This window comes from Paroedura picta, chromosome 3 (genome assembly GCF_049243985.1).
Source record: "Paroedura picta isolate Pp20150507F chromosome 3, Ppicta_v3.0, whole genome shotgun sequence".
In the NCBI taxonomy this organism is placed as follows: Eukaryota; Metazoa; Chordata; class Lepidosauria; order Squamata; family Gekkonidae; genus Paroedura; species Paroedura picta.
In genome coordinates, this window is record NC_135371.1 from 54,380,873 (window position 1) to 54,406,175 (window position 25,303).

Consider the following 25,303-nt stretch of genomic DNA (forward strand, 5'->3'; position numbering starts at 1 on the left):
CTAAAAAATTCTAAAATTTCCGCCAGAATAAGAAGCCGGAACCCTGGGTGGGGTGCGATACAGGAGAGGGGCCAATCTGATGTTAATATAGATGCTAGCTGCTTTGGAGACTTAATCTTAAAATGTCATTTGGTGAAAAAATGTGGGGTGATCCTCTTGGAGAATTTCTGCCAATGAAGAGGTAGAAATTTTCATCAGTTCCTCTCCTGCTTCAGACTTTCATCTCTCCATTCTTGCTGTTTCTGGGTATCAGCTGTCTGCTTGGAACAACATTTTTGAGATGCTAGTCTGCTTTTTAGAAGTAACATTTTCACCGCTGAGTCCTTGTACATATTTACAGAGTGTTGCCATCCTCTGTTTTACAAGGCAGCTATGAATGAATGAGGTTAGTGACTGAGGTATTAATTTTCTTGCCATCATTACAATTCTTCTCCGGGCAGGGCTCAATTATGTAGTAATTATGTAGTAAAATGAAGTAATATCAACAGCCTTAGATATGTGAGAACTTGCTTTGTTTTAGTTTGCTTTTGTCTGCCTGTAGGATAATTAGCTTGAGTTCAAAAGTTTTCAATACATGCATGCATGTATCCCCACCTGTAAGAAATGAGCTGTGAAGCATGATAAAGTAGATGTTTGCCTTGCACATGGGTTATTCATGCACCTTATGAAGGACATGGACAACTGCTATTTTGGTGTAAAATTAGCCACAGCCGTTTATTAACGATTGAGTGAGGTGTTAATGGGGCAGGATTGCCTTCCTGCAATCAGCCAACCGCAAGGCAGCCCTCTGTCATTAGGCACCAGCCTCACTGCCCGGGACCTCCTGTTCTGGCATGGCGACCTATGGGAGGTGGCCACTTCATATGAACCCGTCGGGCATCTGCCTCTGCCGGGTTCTATCGACCACCCAGAAATGCTGGCTTCCATAAGTTCAGCATCCACACAGCCTCATATGGAGGGCCCCCTATCCAGGGGAGGCCAGCATGCAAGCGTGGCCTACCCTCAAAGATCCGCCCCATTTTACCACTGCAGACAGTGACAAACCAAACTGATAAACATCAACATGTAATATGCAACATATAGCAATGCCCTCCCTGGGTGGGTAAACTGCCTTGACTGACAAGGGGAGGAAAGAGGCCAAGCGAGTGTTGGCAGCCCATATAAGGTGCCAGCCTCGCTCTCACCCCCTCCCTCCTGCAGCCCCGCATTATTGGTTTATGTTGTCCTAATTCCAGTCATAATTCCTGGGGGCCATATGGTCAAGGTTAAATGGATGGTGGCTACTGAAGTATGCCGCCTTGAGCTCTTGGGAGGAATTATAGGAGAAAAATTAAATGTAAATAGTTCCACTTCCTCTCCTCTCATTTTAACCTAGTTTAATATCACCGATTTCCTAATGGTTCATCATAAATCTTCTGTGCAGTCCTCACAACTCAAAACACTACAGACTACACAAAAGCAACCTACTATTTCAGCTGGAAAAGAGTAATTGAGGATAGGGGCACTGCTGTGAGAGAGTACATGGTCCCTTGTTGGTAACAATTTCTGGCTCTGACACACAGCACCCCCTGGAGGCTTTTAGGTATAAGAAACTTTTCGATGGCACGCTTGCTCATGTATAGTGTTCATGAGTGGCTGCACAGAAGATACTTGATGAACAATAGTTACAGGTAAGTGCAACTTTGTTTTCCAGATCATAACAACATACATTCAAAAGCATGAGATATGTAGTGGATACCTTTGAGGAGATTGAAATTCAAACTTCACACTGCTATAAACCTTGCAGGATGACCTTGAACCCGTCTTCCAACTCTCATGGGGGAAAGGGGAATCTAGATGTCATCTTTAACCGCTCCTGTGGAGCGGATTAAATAATTGGTTAAGGGCACCTAAGGCCCCTTCCTCATGACTGACAATCAGAGGGCCCAATCGGCAGGCGCAAAGCGCCTGCCGATTGGGCCCTCCGATTGTCAGTCCGGCGGCAAGGAACCAATCGCGAGCCGCTCTGCGCACGCCTTGTGATTGGTCCCTTGCCACCGGACTGACAAATCGGGAGGCGTGAAGGGCCTCCTGATCCGCCCCCCCTCGACTCAGTTCGCTGGCCCCCACTTGCCGCCCCTGGTCCCCACTCACTGCCACTTCAGAGCCCGTTCCACGCCCGCCCTCTGAGCTGGCCCCGCTGCGCAGCGACACTGCCGCACCCCACTAGCGCCTGCTGTCTTAGTTACAGCGGGCTCTCTGTCTAGTTTACAGATAATGCAAAGAGACTTTAGTATGCTTCACATTTCAAGCATACTTCAGAATTAGATGACATACTGTTCTAAGCTGTATATGAGCATGTAAATGATAGCTGATGTAAATACATACACACAATATGCAATCATAAAATATTTTATTACAGTACTAGAAATAACTATTATTTCTGATATATTTTATGAGCAGGTTACACGTAGGATTTTCTGGTATGAAAATACTTAACAAACGAAAAATGTAAACCTGTAAAGCTGCAAACATTAAATTAAGTCATATTTCACTTTATTCCTAGAACTGCGTGACTGTGGAGTCCGAGAGGGTGCAATAAATAGGGGCAAATGGCAGACATTACCCTTTCTGTCTCTGTTGTCAGTGGAGATCCATTGACAGAAAAGACTGAAGGGAATGATTTCACCCCCTCTCCAGTGCATCCTCTCACCCTGAGTTCCTAGCATCACAACATATTATCATTATTGGTAGGGAGTCATGGGAAAGATATGAAATCTTTTCATCTGTGGATCCACCTATGATGCAACAATTGTAGTTTTTGGGGTGATTGTACTGACAAAGTTGGGAGTAAATTTGTCTCAAGGAAATTGCATATTAGCAAGTAATCATATTTTAATCCCTTTAAAAAGTCTTGAATATAATTATACTAATTTAACAGTTTCTATGCTTGCACATAAGTATAATGTGTGATATATAATATTTATTATCAAATATTTAATGCATAAGCCTTTGATATGATTTGCATTTAAGTATACCTATATAAAGTAACAATTTTGGTTTGAAAATGTATGCTTTCTTTTTTACAGCACCTGCTTCTATTCATTATCAAATTCCACTTCAGAGATGCATTTGATAGTCATAAAATCATATTTTATGTTTTCTATAAATGTTGACATCTATGATACTCAATTTATAGTTTTGTTGCTGACTTAAACTATAAAAATCTGCTACTTCAGATTTCTAGTGTTTTCCCAATTGGGAATTTGTTAGATCAGAAGGAGTGGACTGTTTTCCTCATGGGTAGTTATACCCTCCTCTTAAAGCATAAGTTGAGGTAAGCCATGTTCCCTGCCTAAAGCAAAATATGTGAGAAGGGCACAAATCCTATTTTATTGTGATAAAAACCAGCTTTATTCTTAAACTAGAATTAAAGCCCATTTTATGGCAAGATAAAATGGGCGCTAGGCAAGGATGGGCATGGGCGGGGTTCTCCCGGCCGCTCCAGCAGCCCGGGAGGAGGAGCAGGTCGGTCAGAGGACTCACCGTATCAGCTGGCAGTTCAGTCTATGTGGTGACTCCCCGGCCGGGCGAAGCAGCCAAGGGGGAGCCGCGCTTCACGCGGCTCCCCATTGGCTGCTTGGCCCGGGATAGACACTTGGAGGGCCCAATCAGGAGCCGCTTCGCAGCTCCTGATTGGGCCCTCCGAGTTTTTATCCCAGACAGGGCCCGCCCTAACTCCTCCCAGACAGCCCTTACTCGATTATTTATTCTGCGCCATGGAGCAGTTTAAAGATAATCATCAAGAAGTGCTCAGATTTCTGGATTCATGTCCAACTGCTTTTGTCTAGATCAAAATGTACTTAGCTACTATATATGCTATAGTAGCAGATAAGAAACCTTAGAGGTACTTGGGAAAGGAAGTTTGTGAATGGAGAAGACAAATCAAAATGCCAGTTGTACTGAAAGAAAAGACAAGATCATGCACTTAATTTTCCACCATTCCTAGGGCTATTTGAACAAGTAATGGTGGAAGTAGAAGCTGGCTTGGTAGACAGTAGCTGACAGAACTGTACACCTGCTTGTCCTTCTCCTTTGATGCTACCCCCTAAAATTAGGTTTCTTTCTCCATGGAATATAATTCCAATCAAGCTATTTTAGAAAGTGTACATATTATGATTTCACCTAGGAATGATTTTACATTGGAATGACTGTGTCATCCGATGAATGCTTTCCATGGCCTCAAGCATCTGAAATGTGAATAAGTGGGGAAAGCCATCCTGCTGCTGCATTATAATATTTGCTTTTATCACCATGTTAGTTAATGTGCATTTGTTAGGAGACAGATTTTCTGATTCATCTTGTTTTTGCTGAACATTTTTGGACTGCTTTAGGCAACCTTGATTGTACTGATGTTTGATACAAGTAACGTTTTCTTAGATATGTTTGCATACACAGATACTTTAATACTGTGACGAGAGATGTTGAATATTTCTCAAAGAATTTTGTCCATACCATATAAATTTGTTAATGTTACATCCAGAAAACACCTAAAATAGCAGATAAAATATTTATCCTATTGGAGACAATTATATACAGTTTTTAATACACATTAAAAATTCCAACTTGCCTTAACACTGTGCTTGATTAATACAAATTATGGAGGTGGGTTGGAATTGTCAAAATTGGCAGGAGCAACCTTGGAGGAAAAGCGGTGGCAGTACAGCAAACAGGGCTGAGCCTTGCCACCTGCCGCTGCCACTTGTTCTTCTAGGTCGCTCGTGCTGTCCATCTACCAGCGAAGCCCCTGGGGCAGGACTACGGACGTCATGTCTGTAGTTACCTCCAGTTGAGGGGCCATACCAGTAGATGTTTCCACATCAAGAACTGTACAGCAGTATGATTTGTATTGCTACAAACTTCATAGAGATGCTTGATAAGTGAAACATTTTTACCATTAATTATATTGACAGCATTATACATTTTTTTCTTGTCGATTCTGGATTACAGATGTGTTTATCAGATTATTCAATTTACAGTAAAAATGGAGCCTATTTTAAAATTGTAGTTTATTTTTTAATTGAAATTTGTACTGAATTACTGCAAAGGTTAATGTTTCATATAGGGATCCATATGTTTTAAGTAGTTATACTATCTTAATTCTTCACATAAAATTCCAGTATATTTACTGACTTGATTTTGAAACTTAACTCAGTATACACTTAATAATCTGTTATATCTGTTATATCTCTGTAATGTTATATCTCTGTAATGCATATCATGACCAAGACTTAACCAAATTCCAATTTTATTGTACTCCCTTATCTCACTGTCATTGAAATGCATATCAGCATTCAGTGTTTCTTTCTTGGACTGAAAATCATGGTTAAAGTCCAGTGCATGCTGCCACTTTCTTAAAATTACATCTCACCCTGAACTAAGAAATAAATAATATTGTATGACATTTTTCATTACAGTAGGCAGTTTTCTTATTGTTGGTGGTGATGACAGAACAAATAATATATATATAACTTTTGTCTTTTGAGGTCTATTTGGTCTTCTGTGGTTTCAGAATCACACTAGAATATGATCTTACACATGAAAAGGCATATGGTGACAGGTCCCTTGTATTGATATAATTGTATTCAAGATGAAGGTGTTCTAACTGTGAATCTTCATAGTCATGCTCCTCTTCACTCTCATCATCCTCATCATCTTCATCATTCTCAAGATTCAGCCTAGTTTTACATATGCGTTCTGGTGGAACTGACCTGTAAAACCATAAAGGAAACACTTAAATGGATCTACTGTGTATTTCCTTTCAACAATAAGTGTCCTCTGTCCTTGCCACACATAATAAAAGTGTCAAATGTTGTTGAAAGTGCAGAAAAACCAATCTTCAAGAAATGTAATATTTAATATATCAAACCTGGAAAATTCAGGCTTGTGAGATCTATTTTTTTCAATCAGAAAAAGAAGTTGGTTTTTATACCCCACTTTTCACTACTTTTAGGAGTCTCAAAGCAGCTTACAATAACGTTCTCTTCCTCTCCCACAAAATATATTCTGTGAGGCTGAGAGAGCTCTGAGAGAAACGGCTTTGTAAAAACTGCTTTAACAGGACTGTGACTATCCCAAGGTCACCCAGCAAGCCGCATGTAATGGAGTGGTGAATCAAACCCGGATTTCCAGATTAGAAGCCACCACTCTTAATTACTATACCAAGCTGGCACTTTCAGTGGTCTGGGATCTACTAGCTGGTATCAGTACATTAGAGCAGGCCTAATCACAAAATGATTGCTTATAAACCATTGATCACTCAGTCTAAGCTATGAGGTCATGTTGACTATTGGATATGTTGGTAAAGGAATTCCCATTTATTTCGGGTCTCTTAATTTTGTAAGTAAACATTTTTCAAAGCTATAAAGAAAAGAAACTAATGAATGAAGATGGAATGTAATCCTATATATGCAGCTGAAATTCAACGATCTTCTTAATCACTTTACGACTGCTATCGCCTAGTTGCCACTGATAGGAGAAAAATTATTTTTAACTTCTTACTGCATGAGAACATCCTGAAAATTACCATGACTGGTATTCCACTGCAGTAAACCAGAAGAGCTGTTTGAAAGACAGTTTGACGGGATAGACAAGAGGTACAACTTCCTTTCTCAAAATGGCATACTGATCAAGAAGTGTAATTTCTCAGCCCTCCTCTTTGGCTTCTGATATATTTGGCCTAAAAGATTATAGTGCTAATCTCAGATCTCCAGAATTAAATTTATGTGAGGCAACTTTTGTTCTAATTTTTTAAAATTGTAGACCAAATTGTTACCTGTAATGATGTTTTTGAGCCTCTTGTGGCGCAGAGTGGTAAGACAGCAGAAATGTTGTCTGAAAGCTCTGCCCATGAGGTTGGGAGTTCAATCCCAGCAGCCGGCTCAAGGTCGACTCAGCCTTCCATCCTTCCGAGGTCGGTAAAATGAGTACCCAGCTTGCAGGGGGTAAACAGTAATGACTGGGGAAGGCACTGGCAAACCACCCCGAATTGAGTCTGCCATGAAAACGCTGGAGGGCATCACCCCAAGGGTCAATCATGACTCGGTGCTTGCACAGGGGATACCTTTACCTTTACCTTTAATGATGTTTTTTTATGTTATTTTGTTATATATGAGATATAGAATGGGAATCCATCCATTTTGACAAAACATCTTTGTATTAATTTTACTTTTGATACAACCTGTTAACTTTTCCTCCTTTACATGATCTTGGAACACTGAGTGAGTGTGTGCTTGTGTGTGTGTGTGTGTGCATGTGAATGTGTAAAATGCTGTCAAGATACAACCCACTTATAATGACCCTGTAGGATTTTTCAGGCAGGAGACTAACAGAGGTGGTCTGCTAATTCCTTCCTTTGCATAGTAGCCATGAACTTGCTTGGTGGTCTCTCATCCAAATACAAACCAGGGCCAACCCTGCTTAGCTTCCAAGGCCTGATGAGATCAAGTTTTATGAAGTTCTTAATAACTGCTGAATGTATGATTTTGTGCCACTGAAAATATAATTTTCCACCAAACATTTATAAGTGGGTGGATAAACTGTCTCTGCTGGCAAATGCTTTTGGCTGTAATTCACAAACAAGGGGCATCGTAACTCTTAACCAAATCTGGCATTCTTTAATAGCATGCCTTTTCTGATTAACATTTCCCTCTCCAGTGTTTTCTTCTCTCTACTTAAGGGATTGTGTGGAGTACAAGTCATTTCAATTTTTACAGCTGCCACTGCACCAACACTTTTGAGGTAGCTGCTAAAGAGCTATCCAGTAAAAGAACTAGATCTATCTGGTCACCAGTTACAGATCTATAACAAGAACATACAAAAATAGATATAGTCACTGTTTTTTTATATAGAACTAGGGGCAAAGCCCGTTGTATCCAAGAATACAATGGGCGTTAGAGCTTGGCAGTGGGAAGAGGAAGGGGAGGAGTTGTCCAGTCTGTAAGGGCATGGGGTTGAATGTGTGTGTTGTGTGGGAGGTTGTGGTGGCATGGTGGCAAATGAGGGCATGGATGTGGAGATATGGGTGTCAAGAACCTGTGGTGTGGAATGTTCATTGAGTGTGGGAGAGGACTGACCTTTGGCAATTTTGGCATAGTGGTTACAGATGAGCTTTCCAGAGCCATGTCCTCAGATATGTGAAGAGAAAATCAGACTGGACACTCTTCTTAAGGGAAGATTACATGGCAACCAATTCCTCCCAGTTCTGCGTCATTTCCCTTCTTGTGTGAATTAGGCTACCCTAATACACATGGGGTAGTCACAGTACACAGCTGTTCACCCTGTTCCTTCTGTCTCCCATGTTTTCACTGTTGGTAAAATGTTATGTGCCCACATGCTTCTTTCATGGTTGCTCCTTAGAAAAACGGATTTTTGTACCCTATTGCTTACTACCCAAAGGAGTCTCAAACACCTTTTCCATTCGTCTCTCCACAATAGTCAACTTGTGAGGTATGTGGGGTTGTGAGAGATCGGAGAGAACTGGGAATGGGCCGCAGTGACCCAGCAGGCCTCAGGTGTCCCAAAGCATTTTCCAATTGTCTTCCCTTTCTCTCCCCATAGCAGACTCCACATGAGGGAGGTGGGGTAGAGAGTCTCACAGGGAAGCTGGCAACCCTAAGAGGAAGACTCTCTGGGCACAGCAGTCTTGACCCTAGTAAGGTTTTTTATACTGTTTTTTTAAATTTGCCAGGCCAAGAAGTCATTCAGTTACTATGTGTCTCCAGACATTTACTTGTTCTCTATTTACAGTTTCAGGCTGTAAATATTTATTTAGATCTTCCCGCACTTTCCAGACTTACAGGACTGATGCTGGTCTGCCTGTCTGCGCCCCAGAATACAAACAGTTGCTGGTAAGGGCTGGCCATAACCCATAGGCCAGGAGGGACACTCCTGCACCACTCCCTACCAACTGCAGGCAAAAATGACTCATTTGAAGGTTGGACTCTGAGGCATTGTATGATTTTGAAGTCCCACCTCCAAACCTCCAGGAATATTTCCAACCCAGGGGTAGCCAACCTACAGGTGGGGCCTGGAGAGCTCCTGGAATTACAGCTCACCCGCAGAGTATAAAGATCAGCTCCTCAGGCAGAAAGGGCTACTTTGGACAGGAAACATTTAAGGCTTCCCACACAGGTTGTTGTTGAATTGAAAGACTTGAGGCCTACTGCACAGGGTTGTTGTGCAGATGAAACAGGAGACAAAAGAGCCATTTTCCTCTGCAGAATAACGATGTGCAGTGGCCTCAAATCTGCAGAGAGTTGCAAAGAAGAAAGACATATGGCTTGGCTGTGTCTAACCTCCGGGCAGAGCAGTATTTTAAATGAGAAGGGGCTTTTCTGTGGCCTTCCTGTCAGGCAACTGTTTGGCAGAAGGGGAAAGTCCCCCCCCCCTCAAAAGGAAGGCCCTCAGCCTCCCCTGCATTGCTCTTGGAAAGGCCTCCTTCCCTCAGTCAGGGCCTGTCAGAGGCTCCTTCGCAGCAGGCCTGAAGGGGGGAGGGGGAGCACTCTGCAGCCTCCTGCCAGCTCTGTCAGGGTTCTGAGGCAAAGTTACAGTTGGACGTGACAGTTAGGACAGCCTTGGGGCGAAAAGGGCTGGCAAAGCCTCTGTTCTCATCCCCTTTGGCAGCTCTACTGACCTCCTCTCCCTGCGGTGGTCAGGAGCAGACTGGCAGCAAGACTGGGCTGGGTGAATGGAATTTTGGTCTGTCCTGGTGAGGGGCCAATAGGAAGGCACTTTGCGCACCTCCCCATTGGCTGCTTGACCCTGGATGGAGACTTGGAGGGCCCAATCATGGGCCCTCTGAGTTTTTATCCTGGACAGGGCCCGCCCTAACTCCTCCCCAGGTGGCCTTACTCTTTTATTTAATAGGAGCGGTTAAAGATATAAATCATCTCATTGATTTTATAGTATCAGGAATGAATTATCCTAACTGTTCACAATGACCCTAACAAGACTGTGACTCTTCTTATCATGACACTGTTAAAGTACAGTTAAAGGAATTAATTAGGTTTCTGTTTTTCAGGAAAAGGTGGAGAAGTAAGGCAATAATATATCTGATACATTTTAACTATTTAAATAATTCATATGTAGCAGGTATTACATTAGCAAGTATTATTACCTTATTTTGTTGTTGTTGAGCCTCAGGAAATTTAATGACCTCATTTCTGCAATTCCAAGTGGCACAGACTTCAGCTGGTTGTGGTCTAAGAAGATTTCCCTTAGAGAATGGTAAGCCCCATAGAATGATACAGGATCAATACCATAATCATCAAGTTTGTTATATGAAAGGTAGAGATATTCCAGCCCTGGCTTCATGTGTCCAAATACAAACCCAGGAATTCTATCAATTTGGTTCTCTATGAGAATAAGATGCACGAGTGACTTTGGCAGATAGGATGGGACATGATATAATTTATTGTAGGAGAGATCAATTGATTCCAAGTTCCTAAAATTAAGAAAACAACAAGGTACACGTAAATAAGAGCATAAGGACTTTTGAAACACCCAAGTTCAATACTCCCAACATGTTCCCATACAGCATCTTTGTTCTTCCCAGCCGGCTCTACATTTAGGATCCCCTGTGCCTAAGCATTCCCCAAGCACCATGGAGCGCAGTGGGGGCATTTTAGGTCCCTGCTGGGACACTGTAGGCAGGGGACGAGCCAGGCCTGGTTCCTCCCTGTATGCGTAGGCCCAGCCCAGCATAGCCATCAAAGGCACCCGCATTCCAAAAGGGAATACTGAAAAATAAGTGTTCCCTTAATGCGGGGCATCGAAGGCCCTAAAGCTGGCCAGGGCCAGGAGGGTGCCGGGCCAGCATCAACATCATGTGTCAGTGGGAATTTGCTCCACTGCCATGTGAGTGCCGACTCTGCTTTTTCTTCCATGCATAATCGGTCACTTTGACACAAACAAGTCTCATCAAGTCACAATAAATAGGACTACCAGCATGTGTGGATATGTTAAATTTTATAACAGTGGGCTGGATCCAGACTAAATTTCCAGCTTACTGAAGGCTCTTCTGACAGTGGGACAGAACTTGTATACCTTTCTCCTCTCAGGCATGTATCTACCTCATTTTGTTCCTGGGGCAAGCAGCTGGGTGTGGCATAGTGATGCAGGGGCTGGAGGTGGGGCCTCTGCAGACAAATCCTCACCTACAAACTGGCCTCTCTCCCTGGTGACCCAGGGAGTGAGCCAGTTCAACCTGCAAATTCCTTGGCTCAGCCCCACCACTGGGAAGGTATCCTGGAAGACTGCCTGCCATTTGATAGGGGACCCACAGTGACGGTCCACCCAATGGAAGGCCTTGGGGGATTGTGCCAGGTGGCTGTTGGGAATCTGCTGCAAGCAGCTGCTGCACCTAGTCTTGGGTCCACAGCATTGGGGCTGTAGGCAGTCTGTGGCCAGTATATACAACCAATACATCCTGGGTCCCTACCTCTTGCTCGTCTATCCCTGGCATTGTTCTAGGTCAGATTCCAACTCATAGGAGGAATGCAAACAGGAGAAGTTCCAGGGAGAGGTAAAGCTCCCCCCTCTTCACTGATTCATCCTCCCTTCTGATGCTTGGAACCTGGTAAGGGGCCATTTTTGGCAAGGCCTCTCTTCTCCCCTTCCCTCCCCAGGAGTAATGCTGGCAACCTCTACAAGGGGGTAGATGTCTCCTCTGATGACCAGTCATTGTTTCATTGAAAAATGTATACTACAAATATTAAGCGAAACTTGTCTTCAGAAGTGTTTAACTCATGCTGATAGAGAAAACATTTGATGGATTTTCAAGATATTTAAAACATCAAGATCTTACTGGCTTGGATTCCACTTAGATTTCTGCAAGAAGAGCTATTTCATCTGATCCCTTCCATGCAAATAGAAGATTCATCCTGAAATGCTCTTCAGGCAGGAAGCGGGATCAGCAAAAATGACCACCCCATCCCCTCTTTGTACCAGTAGAAATGTAAGCAGAATCCAAGCTGAACAGATCTGGACACTTGCTTTTACTATTTATACTACAGATTAATCTTGTTGCTTTCCCTGTTTGTCTTGCATGAAGGTCCACAAATTCATTTACCAGACTGTCATAATGACTATCCCTTCCTCCCTCCCACATGACAACCCTTCCAAATTGTAATGTTCTGGAATGCAGGAATATAGCTGAGCTTTGTAGGAAGCAGAAGCAGCAAGAGAAACTTGTACTATTTCTTCAAAAGCTCAATATAAAGAACCACAAGGCCCAGCTTTCCCTCCGTGTCCTGTAGGGAGAGAGGAGGGTTTTTCTCTTACGTTGTTGCACTTCAGAGCTGGGGAAGGCAACAAGGAAGCAGCATGAGTGCGTCTCATTTCACCCTACTTTGATATGAAGATACATCTTTATTTCAGTTACTGGAGGAAGAAGAAGAAGAGTTGGTTCTTATATGCCGCTTTTCCCTACCCGAAGGAGGCTCAAAGCGGCTTACAGTCGCCTTCCCATTCCTCTCCCCACAACAGACACCCTGTGGGGTGGGTGAAGCTGAGAGAGCCCTGATATCACTGCCCGGTCAGAACAGTTTTATCAGTGCCGTGGCGAGCCCAAGGTCACCCAGCTGGCTGCATGTGGGGGGAGCGCAGAATCGAACCCGGCATGCCAGATTAGAAGTCCGCACTCCTAACCACTATACCAAACTGGCTCTCACCAAACTGGAGAAAGTGGAAGCAGCAAGAGTAATTTGTGCCAACTTCTTTACAAGTTTGCAATGTGTCTTCTTTCTCAGAATCCCATTGTAAACATTAGGCAACAATCCTAGCTGTCTGTAGAGTCTCAAATGGGTTTCAAAGCATTTGTCAGAAAGTTCTCCCTCTGACAGACATGTTAAACAGCAATACCCTGTTTACCTGAAAGAAAGATTACTCCCCCCCCCATGTGTGTCCTGTCAAGGAAGAGAGGAATCATCTTAAATGAACACAAAAATTATCTTTTGTAATAATTTTTTCTTAAAATTAAGAGTAGTTTCCTTTTTTAAAAAATATGGTAATTCTTGGTAAGAATGTTTTCTTTTGCAGGTACCCAGAATAACACAACTATCCTTCCCTGGTTTTGCAAAGGACAGTGCATCATGTATGCTAAATCACTTGGGAGAGGCATCAGTCCCCAACAACAGCTCGCCCTTAATCCAGGCCCAAATTTGTTGATCCCTTTTTTCTATATGCTACAATTTTTGACTTAATGTGAATCAATACTGATATAATAATATACAACAATATGATAATTTCACTTACTCATGATTGATCCATGCCAAAGGTGCTATTCTGCTTTCTTCTATTTTGTTGTGTCTTAAAACAATTATGTTTAGATTTTTTGTATGGTTAAAGCAAATTTCCGTAATTTCTTCAATTTGATTATTATCCAGATAAAGTTCCTATTTAAGCATATAGGTGAAGAAGAAGATATGAAAAAATCATTACATGACTCTTCTAGCATTTATTATTATTATTATTATTATTATTATTATTATTATTAAGCTGTTTTGCATGTTACCTAGAAGAAGGGGGAAAATTCTTCCATGCAAAGTTGTTTAAGAAGCAGAAATTCCAAATGTCAGGGAGTACAAGTTTTTTACTTTTTAAGCTATAATGGAAAAATTGGAAATATTACTTACTTGCAGATCTACTTTCCTGAAACAGGAATGTGGTTTAACCGTAAATACGGAAAATTGTAATTTTGTTCTTCTAAACAAGCTCTGTCTTGTCTAGGACAAAGGCTTGAGTAGTATATTAGAAATAGTCATAATACTTTTACCTCAATGGAATGGGGAAGGCCCTGTGGAATAGTTCTGTATTTGTTCCGTCCAAGGCGCAAATAAGACAAGCTTTTCAAAGGCTGAAAAGCTAAAGGACTGACATTTGCTTCACTAAGTTTGTTGCCTTCCAATTCCAGTGTCACCAGGTTTTTCAAATCTTTAGAAAATAAAACAAAGAAATAATTCAGTACAGAACTGAAATGCAGTTTATCATCTTCACCTGTGATTAGATCAAGAAATAGTTATTTATATGACATTCATACCTAAACAAAGAGCTAAATGTGATTTCCTCGCATTATAACCCAATCTCTTGTTCCTATCTGTTTCTGAAATTCCTTTGCAATAAAACAGCTACTTTGAGGTTCCCCACTGGGTACTTGGGAAATTGAAATATTCTCCTACAGTTTTCTCAGTTTTGTGATTCAGAACGAAACAGAAAACAGATTTTGCCTCCGAATTTTTCTTCTTATAGGTTTTCATATAGGCTGCTTAAATTATATATTTGAACTAGCAAGAAAGCCCATTGAAAGCAGGAATGTAATGGGCGTTAGGACCCAGAGGACACCAGGAGGTACAGATCTCTCTGTGTGTATCTCCCTCTCCCTGCATGTCTCAGTGTGCCTCGCAGCAGAAGGCATATCAGGTAATTAGGGCTGGTTTGTAGGAGGGAAGGAGGGCTGGTGTGCAATTTGGGGCAGCTCTGTCTGTCTGTCTGTCTGTCTCTCCCTCCATCGCAGCAGGGGTGGCTCTCTCTGTGTCTCCCTGTCCGTGGCAGCAGGAGCCATAGCAGGTAATTAGGGCTCATTCTTAGGAGGGAAGCAGGGCTGGTCAGCAACTTGGGACAGCTCTGTGTCTCTACCTCCCTCGCAGCAGTAGCGATAGGAGGGAATGAGGGCTCCTGTTTGGTCTGGCAGGGCTCTGTGTGTGTCTCTCTGTCTCTGGCACGTCTGAGAGGAGGGAGGGCGGGAGCTGTAGGGGCAGGGCTGATTGGCCCTATTCCAACTCAGATAGCTGGATACATTCCACCCCCCAGGCTGTTGCACAAATATATAGAGGAACCATGGATAAGGATTCTTACTTATGAAATACCTTGAAAACTGTTTTCGTCAATTGCATGTAGTTGGTTTTCATTTATTTTAAGTTCATCTAAAGTTGATGGCAAACTAGGAGGAATGTGTACTAGTGCATTTTCATCCAGGTATAAACGTTTCAAATTCTTCAAAACCTGGATCAGATGAAAATATTAAATTTTAAAACATGAAAATATATATTGTTATCCTGTAACATAACTCAGATCTTAATATATTAGTTCTAGCAGCTGGACTCTGTATCAAATAAACCTGTGAACAATATTGATCATAGGGTGTGTGTGTGGGGTGTGTGTATATAAATGCTCCAACCATGTTCATTTTAAAAAGAAAAGCAACACAATAAAATTTAATCAAGGAAATATGAAACTAAATATTTACTTGCAAAATCAGAAATTTTGCATACTTGTTATGGTGATGCAACATTATTATTTTTTCTTTAGATTTGTCAAAAAAAATTGCCCTTGAATAATAAAATTAGTAGTGGAGAAATGTAAACTGTCCTTTCATGTAAATCACTGTGACAGGGATAAAAAAACAAAATAGAAGTTTGAAAGACTAGATGTTCTACCAACAACTAAATTACAATAATTTAACACTAAGATTTTCTGTAGTTTGCTACAAAACTTGGGTATAGTTAATTTTCTTACTTTAAATGCTTGTGGACCTATGCCTGAAGAGGTGATATTGTTTTTACGGAGATCAATCCTTTCCAGATTAGGAATCCCATTGAAAGCATCATCTGGAATCGAAGTAATGAAATTTCCTAGAGTACCAAAATGAAAGATGTATTAGTAATAGGAAGTTTAAGACATACATCCATTTGTTGATGATTTTTCAATTTACTTAGAACATCTTTCTCTTATGAAATAGCTTGTATTATTACAAGGAGAAAGATTATTTATTAATCTATTATTTCATTAATTCCATTTTTATGCCAGCCGACCCATGGTGGCTTACAAGTAGTATAAAAATACAATTAAAAAGAAGACAAAATTATAACCTTAAAAACCCCCTCCCATCCTCCCTAACCACCCCACCCCAATCCCAATATAAACAGCCAAACCACAACTGTCATGCATCCTGGAAGGTATAACAGGCAGGCATCAGCACCAGGTGGCAGGTACCAGAAGAGGCACCAGAGGAGGTGCCAGATCTTCCATAACCTAACCTCAACTAAACGCCTGGTGAAAGAGCTCTGTCTTGCAGGCCCTGAGGAACTGTAAAGGTTCCGTAAGGACCCCCAGCTCTCCCAGGAAGTTGTGACCTCATTCTTGTATGTATGTGTCTGTATTTTCTATGTGAACATATGTATTTACTAGATTAATAGCCCGTTGTAGTCCGAAATACAACGGGCGCTAGCATTGGGGGAGGTCAGAGAAATGAGTGAGAGAAAGGAAAGTAGATAAGATAAAAAGGAAGCAAGAATGGGTGGAAAAAGGAGAAAGACAGGAGAGAGAGTGAAATATGGGGAGAAAGAGAGGGGGAGAAAGGCAGGGAGAGAATGACATGGAAAGAGAGAAATGGAGAGAGAGAGAGAGAGCAATGCCCCCCACCCCCAGTGACCCAAGCAGGGGCAGGGAGAGTTGGAGAGGAGGTGGCATGTTTTCTCTGAGCAGGGGTGAGGGTTGGCATTTGTTGGAGGGAGGGTAGTCCCTGCAGGCAGTCCCTAGTGGCAGGAGAAGGTGTGGCTCGCCAAGCCTCCCTTCCCTGCATGACTTGCCCTCTCCGTAGGCTGCTTGTCTTTGAGCAAAGTGGAAGCAAATTTCTCCTCCCATGTCTGGTGGTCTGTCTGTGTACCTGTCTTGTCCTGTGTGAGGTTTGTGTCTTTCTTTCTCTGTTGAACTCAGCTGTGCCTCTGTAGCTGGGTGAAAATCCCTGTCTCACAGCAGCCCTCTCTTTCTCCTGCCCCCACCAGTAAGTGTCCCCTGGGTCTTAAAGCCCCGCGAGTTCTGCAGTTGGTGTAAATATGTCCTGCTCTCTCGCTTTCTGCGTGCAGCTCAGCCTTGTGCCTCTGAAGCAGGGTGAGTGTGTCATGCTGTGGATCTCTGGGCACGCATCTCTGCCTCGAGGCGGGGGGGATTCTAGCAGCCCTGCCTGTCTGGGAAGTCGGACAGCAGGGGCTGGGCGTGGCTTTCCAGGAGAGTATCCCCCCCCCCCGTCTCCTGGGTCTGACAGGCCATCCTCGTCAGGCATGGGGCCACGTGCTTTCTGTCGCTGCGCACCTCAGGCTGGAGCCTGTGAAGCAGGAGAAATAAACAGGCGTGAAAAGGGCCCTCCCTCGGCACGGAGCACACCTAGGGAGGGGGCGGTTGTGCTGTGGGAGCATGGGGAAGCTATCCCCGGGACTCTCCCCCCCCCCCGGGAAGCAGCGTCGCGTCTCTTGCCGCCTCTGGGCTCCGGGCAGGGAGCCCCCACCAGCCGCGCTGTGCGTGGCTGCCGGGGATTCCCTTGCCGGCGGCCTGACGCCTTGGGAGGCGCTTCGCACCTCCCGAGGCGTCAGGCCACCGGCCAAGGAGCAACTGTTGCTCTGGCAGGGAATCGGTTGCTCTGGCAGGGAATCGGAAGGACCAATCGGCAGGCGCTTCGCGCCTGCCGATTGGTCCCTCCAATAGTCTGTCCGGAGGAAGGGGCCAATCGGCACCCTTCCTCATCCCGGACACAGCCCACCTTCCAAGGGCTTACTGTTTTATTTAGTCCGCGGCGCCCATGGCGCCGCGGGCTTGTGTTAAGATTGCCTGATCTTGAACTAACAATGCAACAAATGTGATACATCAAATCACCATTCTATCACAAAGACATTTCTTTTCCCTCCCCATAGTTCTCACAGTAGGAAAGGTACTACCCAGCCCCAGATAATATGGAGAACATTTAAGATAGGGAAAAGGAAGTTAACTTCTTCCATACCTACAAATTCTATGGCTATAAGCTCTGCATCCATGATTGGTGGTATTTGTGTAAGTTTGGCATTAATGCAGCTTGCTGTGTTGTCTAAGATTGAGCATCCAGGAGGGAGAGGAGGGATTTCAGCAGAAGGCTCAGGAATTGGGAAACGAGGTGGCATTCGGAATACATCACCACGCAGAATATCCTCTTCCTCCTGATCCTCATCCTCATCACCTTCATGTTCATTCTCTTCACTTTCTTCTTCCTTTTTCCTAAGTTCTTTTTCAATTTGTAGTTCCTCTTCTTCATATGCTCTTCGTTTTTCTTCCTCTATTCTCCTTTGTGACTCTTCATCCTTTTGATTGTTTTCATGTTCTTGTTTTTTCCTTTTCCCCTGAGTTTTTATTCTTTTTCTCTGCCTGTTCTCTTTTACAATATTTTTTTTATTTTCAGGAAGTTCTATTTCCTTTTTAAGTAGAATATCCCCTTCAATCGGGGTATATACCGTTTGTGTTGCTGTAACAGTAACATCTGGGGAATCACCAGAAAACTCAGATGCATCACGAAGTGAAATACTGGTTAATACTGTATGATGATGAAAGAAAAAAAAAAGGCAATCAAAAAGAGTGATAATGTAACTGTTAATGGCAAATATATTTTTCAGGTTTTTATTTTATAATATATAATAATAATGTAAGAAAAAAGATATACATCATATTTATACTTTACAGACCTCTGACATCAAAGGTTTAATGGCTTTGTTGAAACATATGCAAACATGCATACAAATACAAATATTTAGATATGAACTTCAAATTCTGGAGAATCTAAAATATTTTCCATCTAATGTTTTTTCAGTAATTATCTAAGGAAGAATTGCGGTAGATAATTTGGAGTTACCTAGTTGCTTATGACACAGGGCCCCAATACAGCCTAGTGGAATGGAGCAGGGGACAGATGGAAAAACCAACTCATGATACATCAACTCCTGTCTGGAATGTTACTTGGAAGCAATTTGGATTACTAATGTTTTTTAAAAAATATTATAACTGTATGATGTTTTTATCTTGTTATTACCCGCCTTGAGCAATATGGAAGTGCAGGTTAAATATTGTTGTTCTTGTTATTATTATTATTATTCAGTGCTGCATTGTAACGAGCAAGACTGACTTTTTTATTGTTAGAAACAACTTTGCAACATGATCACCCTTTTTTTTTTAAGTCAGATTTTTGGGACAGAGGAAGGGACAGGGGAGTGAGAATAGTGAAGAGGAAAGGGTTGCACACAAATTACTCAAAATGGGGCAAAGGGGGAAGATCCCAATGAAAGCATTTCTCCATTGGGCAGCTCCGAATTAGATTCCACCTTGAAAAATGAAACTGCTGTAACTGGGAATTTCTTAATTGCATGGTAAATGAGAGGGTGATTTGGGTCAGCACTTGGAAGGGCAGATTTTAATGTGGAAACTGATGGAAAAGTCAGCCCTTTAAAAATGCAAATCCGAGTGATATTGCTAGTATTGAAACAGTCTAGCTGAGACTTACCTCTGATTATGGCCTGGATGAGAAGGGGGAGAATACAAGAGCTGTGAGAAGCAGCTGTAGTCAAGCTAAGAAATTATGTGTTTTCTAAAGGCATACTTGGTAGCTCCTGTCCCTGACACATCTTGTCTACTTCTCCCTCCCCAGCTTTACTTTGCAGTTTTTAAACAATAATTTTAGGTCTGAATTAGTGTTATTGTATGAAAACGAGAGTTTCCCCTCTTTTTTAATGTATTTGTATTATCACATCACACTATTGTAATAATACTAAAAAAATTACAAGAAACTGAAAAGAGGTTTGAATTAGACTTTGTATTCCAGTTTCCAAGTATCTTTTATTGTTGGATAACAATCCATATGTTTTTCATAGACCCATTATGCATGGCGGCAGCTACACTGCGCTGCTGCCATGCCATTGCAGCAGGGCCAAAAGCCCCACTGTCCCCTGTGTATGCATGGGGGTGGAGCTCCGCTGGCTGTGCCGGCACAACAGCCCTGCACAAACAATGCAGGGCTGAAAACACCGGGAGCGCTGCTATGCGGGGGCAGTGGCTGCAGGGGGAGATTGTGGGCTGGGGGCCCCCACTGCAGGATGGTGGGGATGGCGGGGGCAGGGGCAAGAGGTGTCCCTGCAAGGACGCCGTAGGTCGGAGGAGGAGCCGGGCCAAAAGCCCGGCTCCTCCAATTATGCGCAGGGCTCAATCCGGCTAGCCCTCACCTGCACGCTTGGGAGTCCCAGAACTCCAGAAGAACCCATGTTTTGTTAAGGGCCTGGGTTGGGCCGGGCCCTGGATGGCGGCGACGTCAAGCATAATCGGGGATTTTCCCTGAAGCCCTGTCGCTGCCATTTTGGGCATTCCGGCCCATGCATAATGGGTCATAGAGTCACATTGTTTGCTCTGGATGCCAGACAATAAGGTTCAAGGCAATGGCTGATTCTGGTGATCTGTAATATTCTGTTGTATGGATTCCAGTGTATGTGCAATTATCTGCTTTTGTTGCTTTTAGACCTTTTATGCATGGCAGCAGGTGCGCTGAGCTGTTGCCAGTTCCTTGTGGGGGTAGCATGGCCTGTTGTTTCCCGAGAACACACAGGGGAAGAAATCCCCCAGCACATGCAGACTGCCCTGACATTGTATGTATGCACACACAACACCGGAGCTGGAAGAGCCACACGGTGGAAGCAGCAGTGAGGGGGAGCAGGGGACACGGGGGCCCCATCAAACACTGGCAGGAGAGTGGCATGCCACTCTCCCACCATTGTGGGGGTGGGAAAATGCCCCATTTGGCTTCCCTTATGCACAGGGCTGGCCTGGCATGACCACGGATGGTGACCACGGCAACACAGGGAACACGGAAGTATCTATGTTGTCTTATTGCAGGCCATTTGAGGCCCTGATTCGGGCCTGAGCTCCGAGGCAGCCAGTATGGCAGTGATGCTGTGCATAATAGGGGAATGGCCTCGCTGCCAGCCCAGCCTTTCCGCCCCATGCATAATCAGTTTTAGTTTTCTTTTTTACTTTTTAATGGCCTATGACTATACTTTGAAACTAGTAACTGAATGGAAAAGTGTTAGCTGAGTGGTGATTGTTTTTTTCATCAGTGTCTTAAAATAAGCACTAACATCATCATGTAAACTGGAAAACTGAGAAAACAGTTTAGGGATGCCAAATTTCTCTCTCTTATACTCAGTTTCCAGTTTCATTACAATTCAATGAATGCATGCATTCAGAGGACTACTTGACTTACAATAAAATGCATTCTATGCGTATATATTATGTTTTTACTGAATAAGAAATTAATATACTATACCAATATCTGTGCATACAGGGCAGCACTCTCCTTCAGGTATCCTGGTTCTGTGACATGACAGAGGACGGCAAAGTGTTTCATCACACAGTACCTTTCCTTTTGAGCAGAGGCATGTGACACAGGGCTTAGGAGACCATGCTGCCTTATCATACATAATCATCCCATTTGCAAAACAGCGTCCTTCCTTTCCTGATAAAAAATCAAAAAAAAAGATTGAAAAGATATGGACACTTGTTTGACCTGATACAAAACTATGGAAGCTTCTGTGAACAGTTTAGTATCTTAAGTGTCATGCACAGTAGTGATATACTGATAACAAGTAAATGTGAATGGAGTGCCCTGTGTTTGCTTGAAATCATATAAATGTTGGTGGTCCAGTTCACAGAAAATTAGAACTTAATTTCTATAGAAATAATTGGCAGACTTCAATTTACTTCGCTGTTTCCTTCTACGATTCAGGTTACCAAACACAATGGAAAGAAGTTATTATTTTCTGGTAGTGTGTGAGTTCTCTGAAATCTTGTTGCATCTTCACATCTTTCTGAAGTAAATATATTTTATTGCACAATTAGACTTTTCAACCTCTCAGTCTTCCCTCGTATAAATTATAAATTTATATATATACTTGGCGATTGTTTACGCTGTCACTCTTGCAGATTTTCTTGATCTCTCAGTCACTTTCAGCACCTCTCTTTAAGCAAACTGTCATGTTTTAAGGCAGTGGTCCGCAACCTTCCGGTTACCGCGGACCGCTGCTCCAAAGTGGCGGGAGAGGGCGGCCCGGGGCCCCGCGCACGCGCGGCAGCCCCAGCGCAAACGCGCATGCGCGGACTGCCGCGCACGTGCGTTTGCGCCTGGCAGGGGCGCAAAAGCACGTGCGCGGCAGTCCATGCATGCGCGTTTGCGCCGCCGCCATGCCGGCGGCCGCGGCTTTCTCTCCCAGCCCCTCCGGGCCGCCAGCAAATCGGCTGCCAAAGCAAGAAGCTTGCCGGGCCGCAAGCTAATCAGCTGCTTCGGTGGCCGATTTGCTCGCGGCCTGGCAAGCTTCTCGCTTCAGGGGGGCGGGAAGAAGGAGCTGCGGCCCAGCGACAAGGCCTTCGCGGCCCGGCACCGGGCCGCGGGCCGCGGGTTGGGGACCACTGTTTTAAGGAATAGCCAGATTATTCCTCAATCTAAAGAATAGTCCATGGGGCTTGGTCCAATGTTGGCAGAAGTAGACAACCAAGCTATTGCACATATGGATCAGAAACTGATTGAAAATCGTAGTGTTGACCCCTGATAAACATTAAATGTACTTAACAATTATTCTGATGTGTCAATGACCATATCTGAGCACGACAGGAATTCATACTATGAAAGGGAGAAATGAGAATGTAATCCCACAGCCAACTATCAAGCAATGGTGATTTAAAAACTGATAGTAGTATTATGTCTACACAAGCCCTGAGAATGGATGGCTCCCATTGTCTTCTTGAACTGCATTTTTATTAGTACTTACCAAACAAACTTTAATAGGTCTTAAACTACTATTATTGAAAACTGGAGAAAAGGTTTCTTAATAATCCTACTAAATTATTTTAAAGAGTTTTGATTGCAGGCAACAAAACACAGGTTATTGGAGCAGAGACATCTCTAATTAACTTGCTTATTTTCTATTTGTGCACTATATTTTCCCAAAATGTAAAACAGTATAATATAAAATACAAAACCACTTTGTATATCTGACCAAATGGTTCTAGTTTATGAAAAGCTGTAACAAATGTGTGTGTCTTTAAAGTACTGTGTGTTGCAATGTATATAATAGAAAGATGCTATGAAAATACTTTCAGAAACAAAAATATAAAAATAGAAATGTTTAAACCAATTAAATATAATTTGGACATAAATAATAACAAACTCCATTGCATAATAGGTTCTCACCCAAATCTGACCTTAGCTTGCAAAGATTCTAAATTCTAGACTAGAAAAATACCTTGTGGTTGAAATCCTTGGCAGATACCTCAGTACGTCCAACCTTTGGAAACATGGTGCAGGTCCAATACTGGTTTCCAACTAAAATCTGTTCAGTGGTTTAAGCTCAACCTTTGGGTAAAATTCCAGATTAAAAGAGGAGAATCAAGGGGGAAATGAGGAAACCACACATAACTTCAGTATGGTTGATGATCTCTGACAGGGACATTTAAAATACCTCATACAGAATGCATGTCACATGTGGTGAGATTTTCCTTTAACATAAAAATGTTTGAAATGGCTTTAGGAAGGCAATGTGTATTACATTGGCTATAATAGTTCTTCCTGAAATTTCTAGTCAGCCTATTTTATCAACTCATTAAAAGTGTTGTACCACCAATGCCCTTTAGAGTTTTCATCCCACATATCTGAAGGATTGTGTCCTTCCTTAAATTCCTTTGTAAAAATCAGAGTCTTCAGGCTGCCAGCTGCTGACTGTTTCCTCATCTGGGGTGGCCCACCTGGCATCCACCAGAGCCTGGGCCTTTTCAAGTCATCATTAGCTTTGTCTGGTTAGCTCTGTAGTATTTTGCACCTCCATCAGTAACCCCAAATCCACTGTACAATATTGTTATGTAGAATGGCCTATTAATTACAGATATTCTCAAGCATAGACATACAACATATTTTCTGCAAACGAGGCCAATATGATCCTTACTTCATCTTCACATGCAGTTTAAATCTACTAGTGGATATTGTTGATGAAGCACATGCTTATTTGTGAATCTTTAAAGTTTCCATTCAGCCATTCTAACAAGCATTGCCGTTTATTGCTGCTACACACAAAATATTTTTGATATGTCAAAAGACTGGAAAGCATTGGTAAAAATAACTACTTTTGAGTATTGTAGCAGGCAAAGAGCTTTGTTTCAAATTTCTGTCACGGCACCTTGACAGTGTTTTGTGTGGAAAGTCCTTACAAATTTCACTTTATGGAAGAAGAGTTAAGGCTTGACTGAGCTCTCAGGGCTACTCAAGGGAGCCCATACTTGGACTACAAAGTGAAGACAACATATTCTTTTCATTAGCTTATCACACTGGCTCATAAGTATATTTCTTGCATATTCAGCTATATTAAATAAGCTACATTTGGTTTGGGAGTACATGAGTGCTAATTTGCTTATGTTTCCAGCACTGTGCCATAGTGCTGGGAGTCATGGGGGCTGAATGCCAAGTTTGCCCTCTCTGATGATCAAAATATTAAGTAACTTTTCTGCTTACCTGGTAAAACACTATAACTGGATTCGTGTCCATCCAAGCCAATAAGAGAGTCAATTGTTTCTGTAATATCCCCGTCTGTATTAATAAGTGGAATGCTTTGTAATTGAGTTGTAGGGATGGGAGATTTGGTTTGTGGCTGTTTGTTTGGTCTCCTGTTTCCTAAGGAATTCCTCCTTAAGCCTCTGTAGTGCATTCTCCTTCTTCCCCTTCTAGGCAGTTTATAACTTTCATTCTGAGCAAGCATGATACACAGACAAGCAAACAGGAGGTAATAGAGTAGTGCCCTTTGTTGCATTTTGCAGTTGTATGTTGTGTCCTGCAATGGAAGTATAAGAAAAAATGTCTTCTGTATTCTTAAGAAAATGGAGAAACTACAAGGTTCTGCTTTACAATTACAGTAAGAGTTGGTTGAAGATATCTGCATAGTAATTTACTGGGGCAAGAAAGGGAAAAAGATGAGACTTCACATTTGGCAGTCAACATAACCTAGAGCACACAGCACGGGCAGTTTTCTACACTCATAACTGAACACTGTGGCATGCAATCAGATGAAAATAACTGTTTGCTTGACCTACAGGTTCACTGCAACAAAAAAGAGAGAGCTTTGACCTCACGTGGCTTGCACTAGCCTCAAGCCACTATCTGCAAGGAATGCCTATTGAGAAAACAAAACAACTTGAAATAATACAGTTCTGAATCCTCATAATCAAATACTAGGACAGTGAGTCCATCTTATCACAGGCTTTGCTTCTTTTACCACACATAAGTCTGAACATTGTGGTAATGATATTGTCCTTCTACCTTCCAAATTCTGCAATATTGCATGGCACCCTAAACTTCAGGTTTATTCTATAAATATTCTCTCCTTTGGATTCTGTATTGATGCCCTGTATTGTTCTCCTCATTTGAGAAACCTTCTTTTCCGACTAC

The 25,303-nt window shown here is 42.6% G+C and overlaps 2 protein-coding genes across 5 annotated transcripts in view; one reads left to right on the forward strand and one right to left on the reverse strand.

The window, feature by feature from the left end:
* The window catches only part of CENPP (centromere protein P), a 220,415-nt gene that overhangs the window by 136,192 nt on the left and 58,920 nt on the right, over positions 1-25,303 (forward strand). The window lies entirely within an intron of this gene.
* Positions 2,376-25,303, reverse strand: part of ECM2 (extracellular matrix protein 2) — a 31,831-nt gene continuing 8,903 nt past the window's right edge. Inside the window, exons 1-10 of one of the 2 annotated variants that reach the window (XM_077325723.1) lie at positions 24,374-24,511; positions 23,115-23,224; positions 21,143-21,331; positions 17,810-18,373; positions 15,553-15,668; positions 14,904-15,039; positions 13,814-13,971; positions 13,294-13,433; positions 10,157-10,483; positions 2,376-5,750 (exon numbers count right to left, since the gene is read on the reverse strand). In XM_077325723.1, coding sequence (XP_077181838.1) covers positions 5,528-5,750; positions 10,157-10,483; positions 13,294-13,433; positions 13,814-13,971; positions 14,904-15,039; positions 15,553-15,668; positions 17,810-18,373; positions 21,143-21,302 — 1,824 coding nt within the window. In that variant the 5' untranslated portion in view covers positions 21,303-21,331; positions 23,115-23,224; positions 24,374-24,511 and the 3' untranslated portion in view covers positions 2,376-5,527. Of the gene's footprint in view, positions 5,751-10,156; positions 10,484-13,293; positions 13,434-13,813; positions 13,972-14,903; positions 15,040-15,552; positions 15,669-17,809; positions 18,374-21,142; positions 21,332-23,114; positions 23,225-24,373; positions 24,690-25,303 lie in introns of those variants that run through there. The other variant, XM_077325722.1, reaches the window with a different exon arrangement.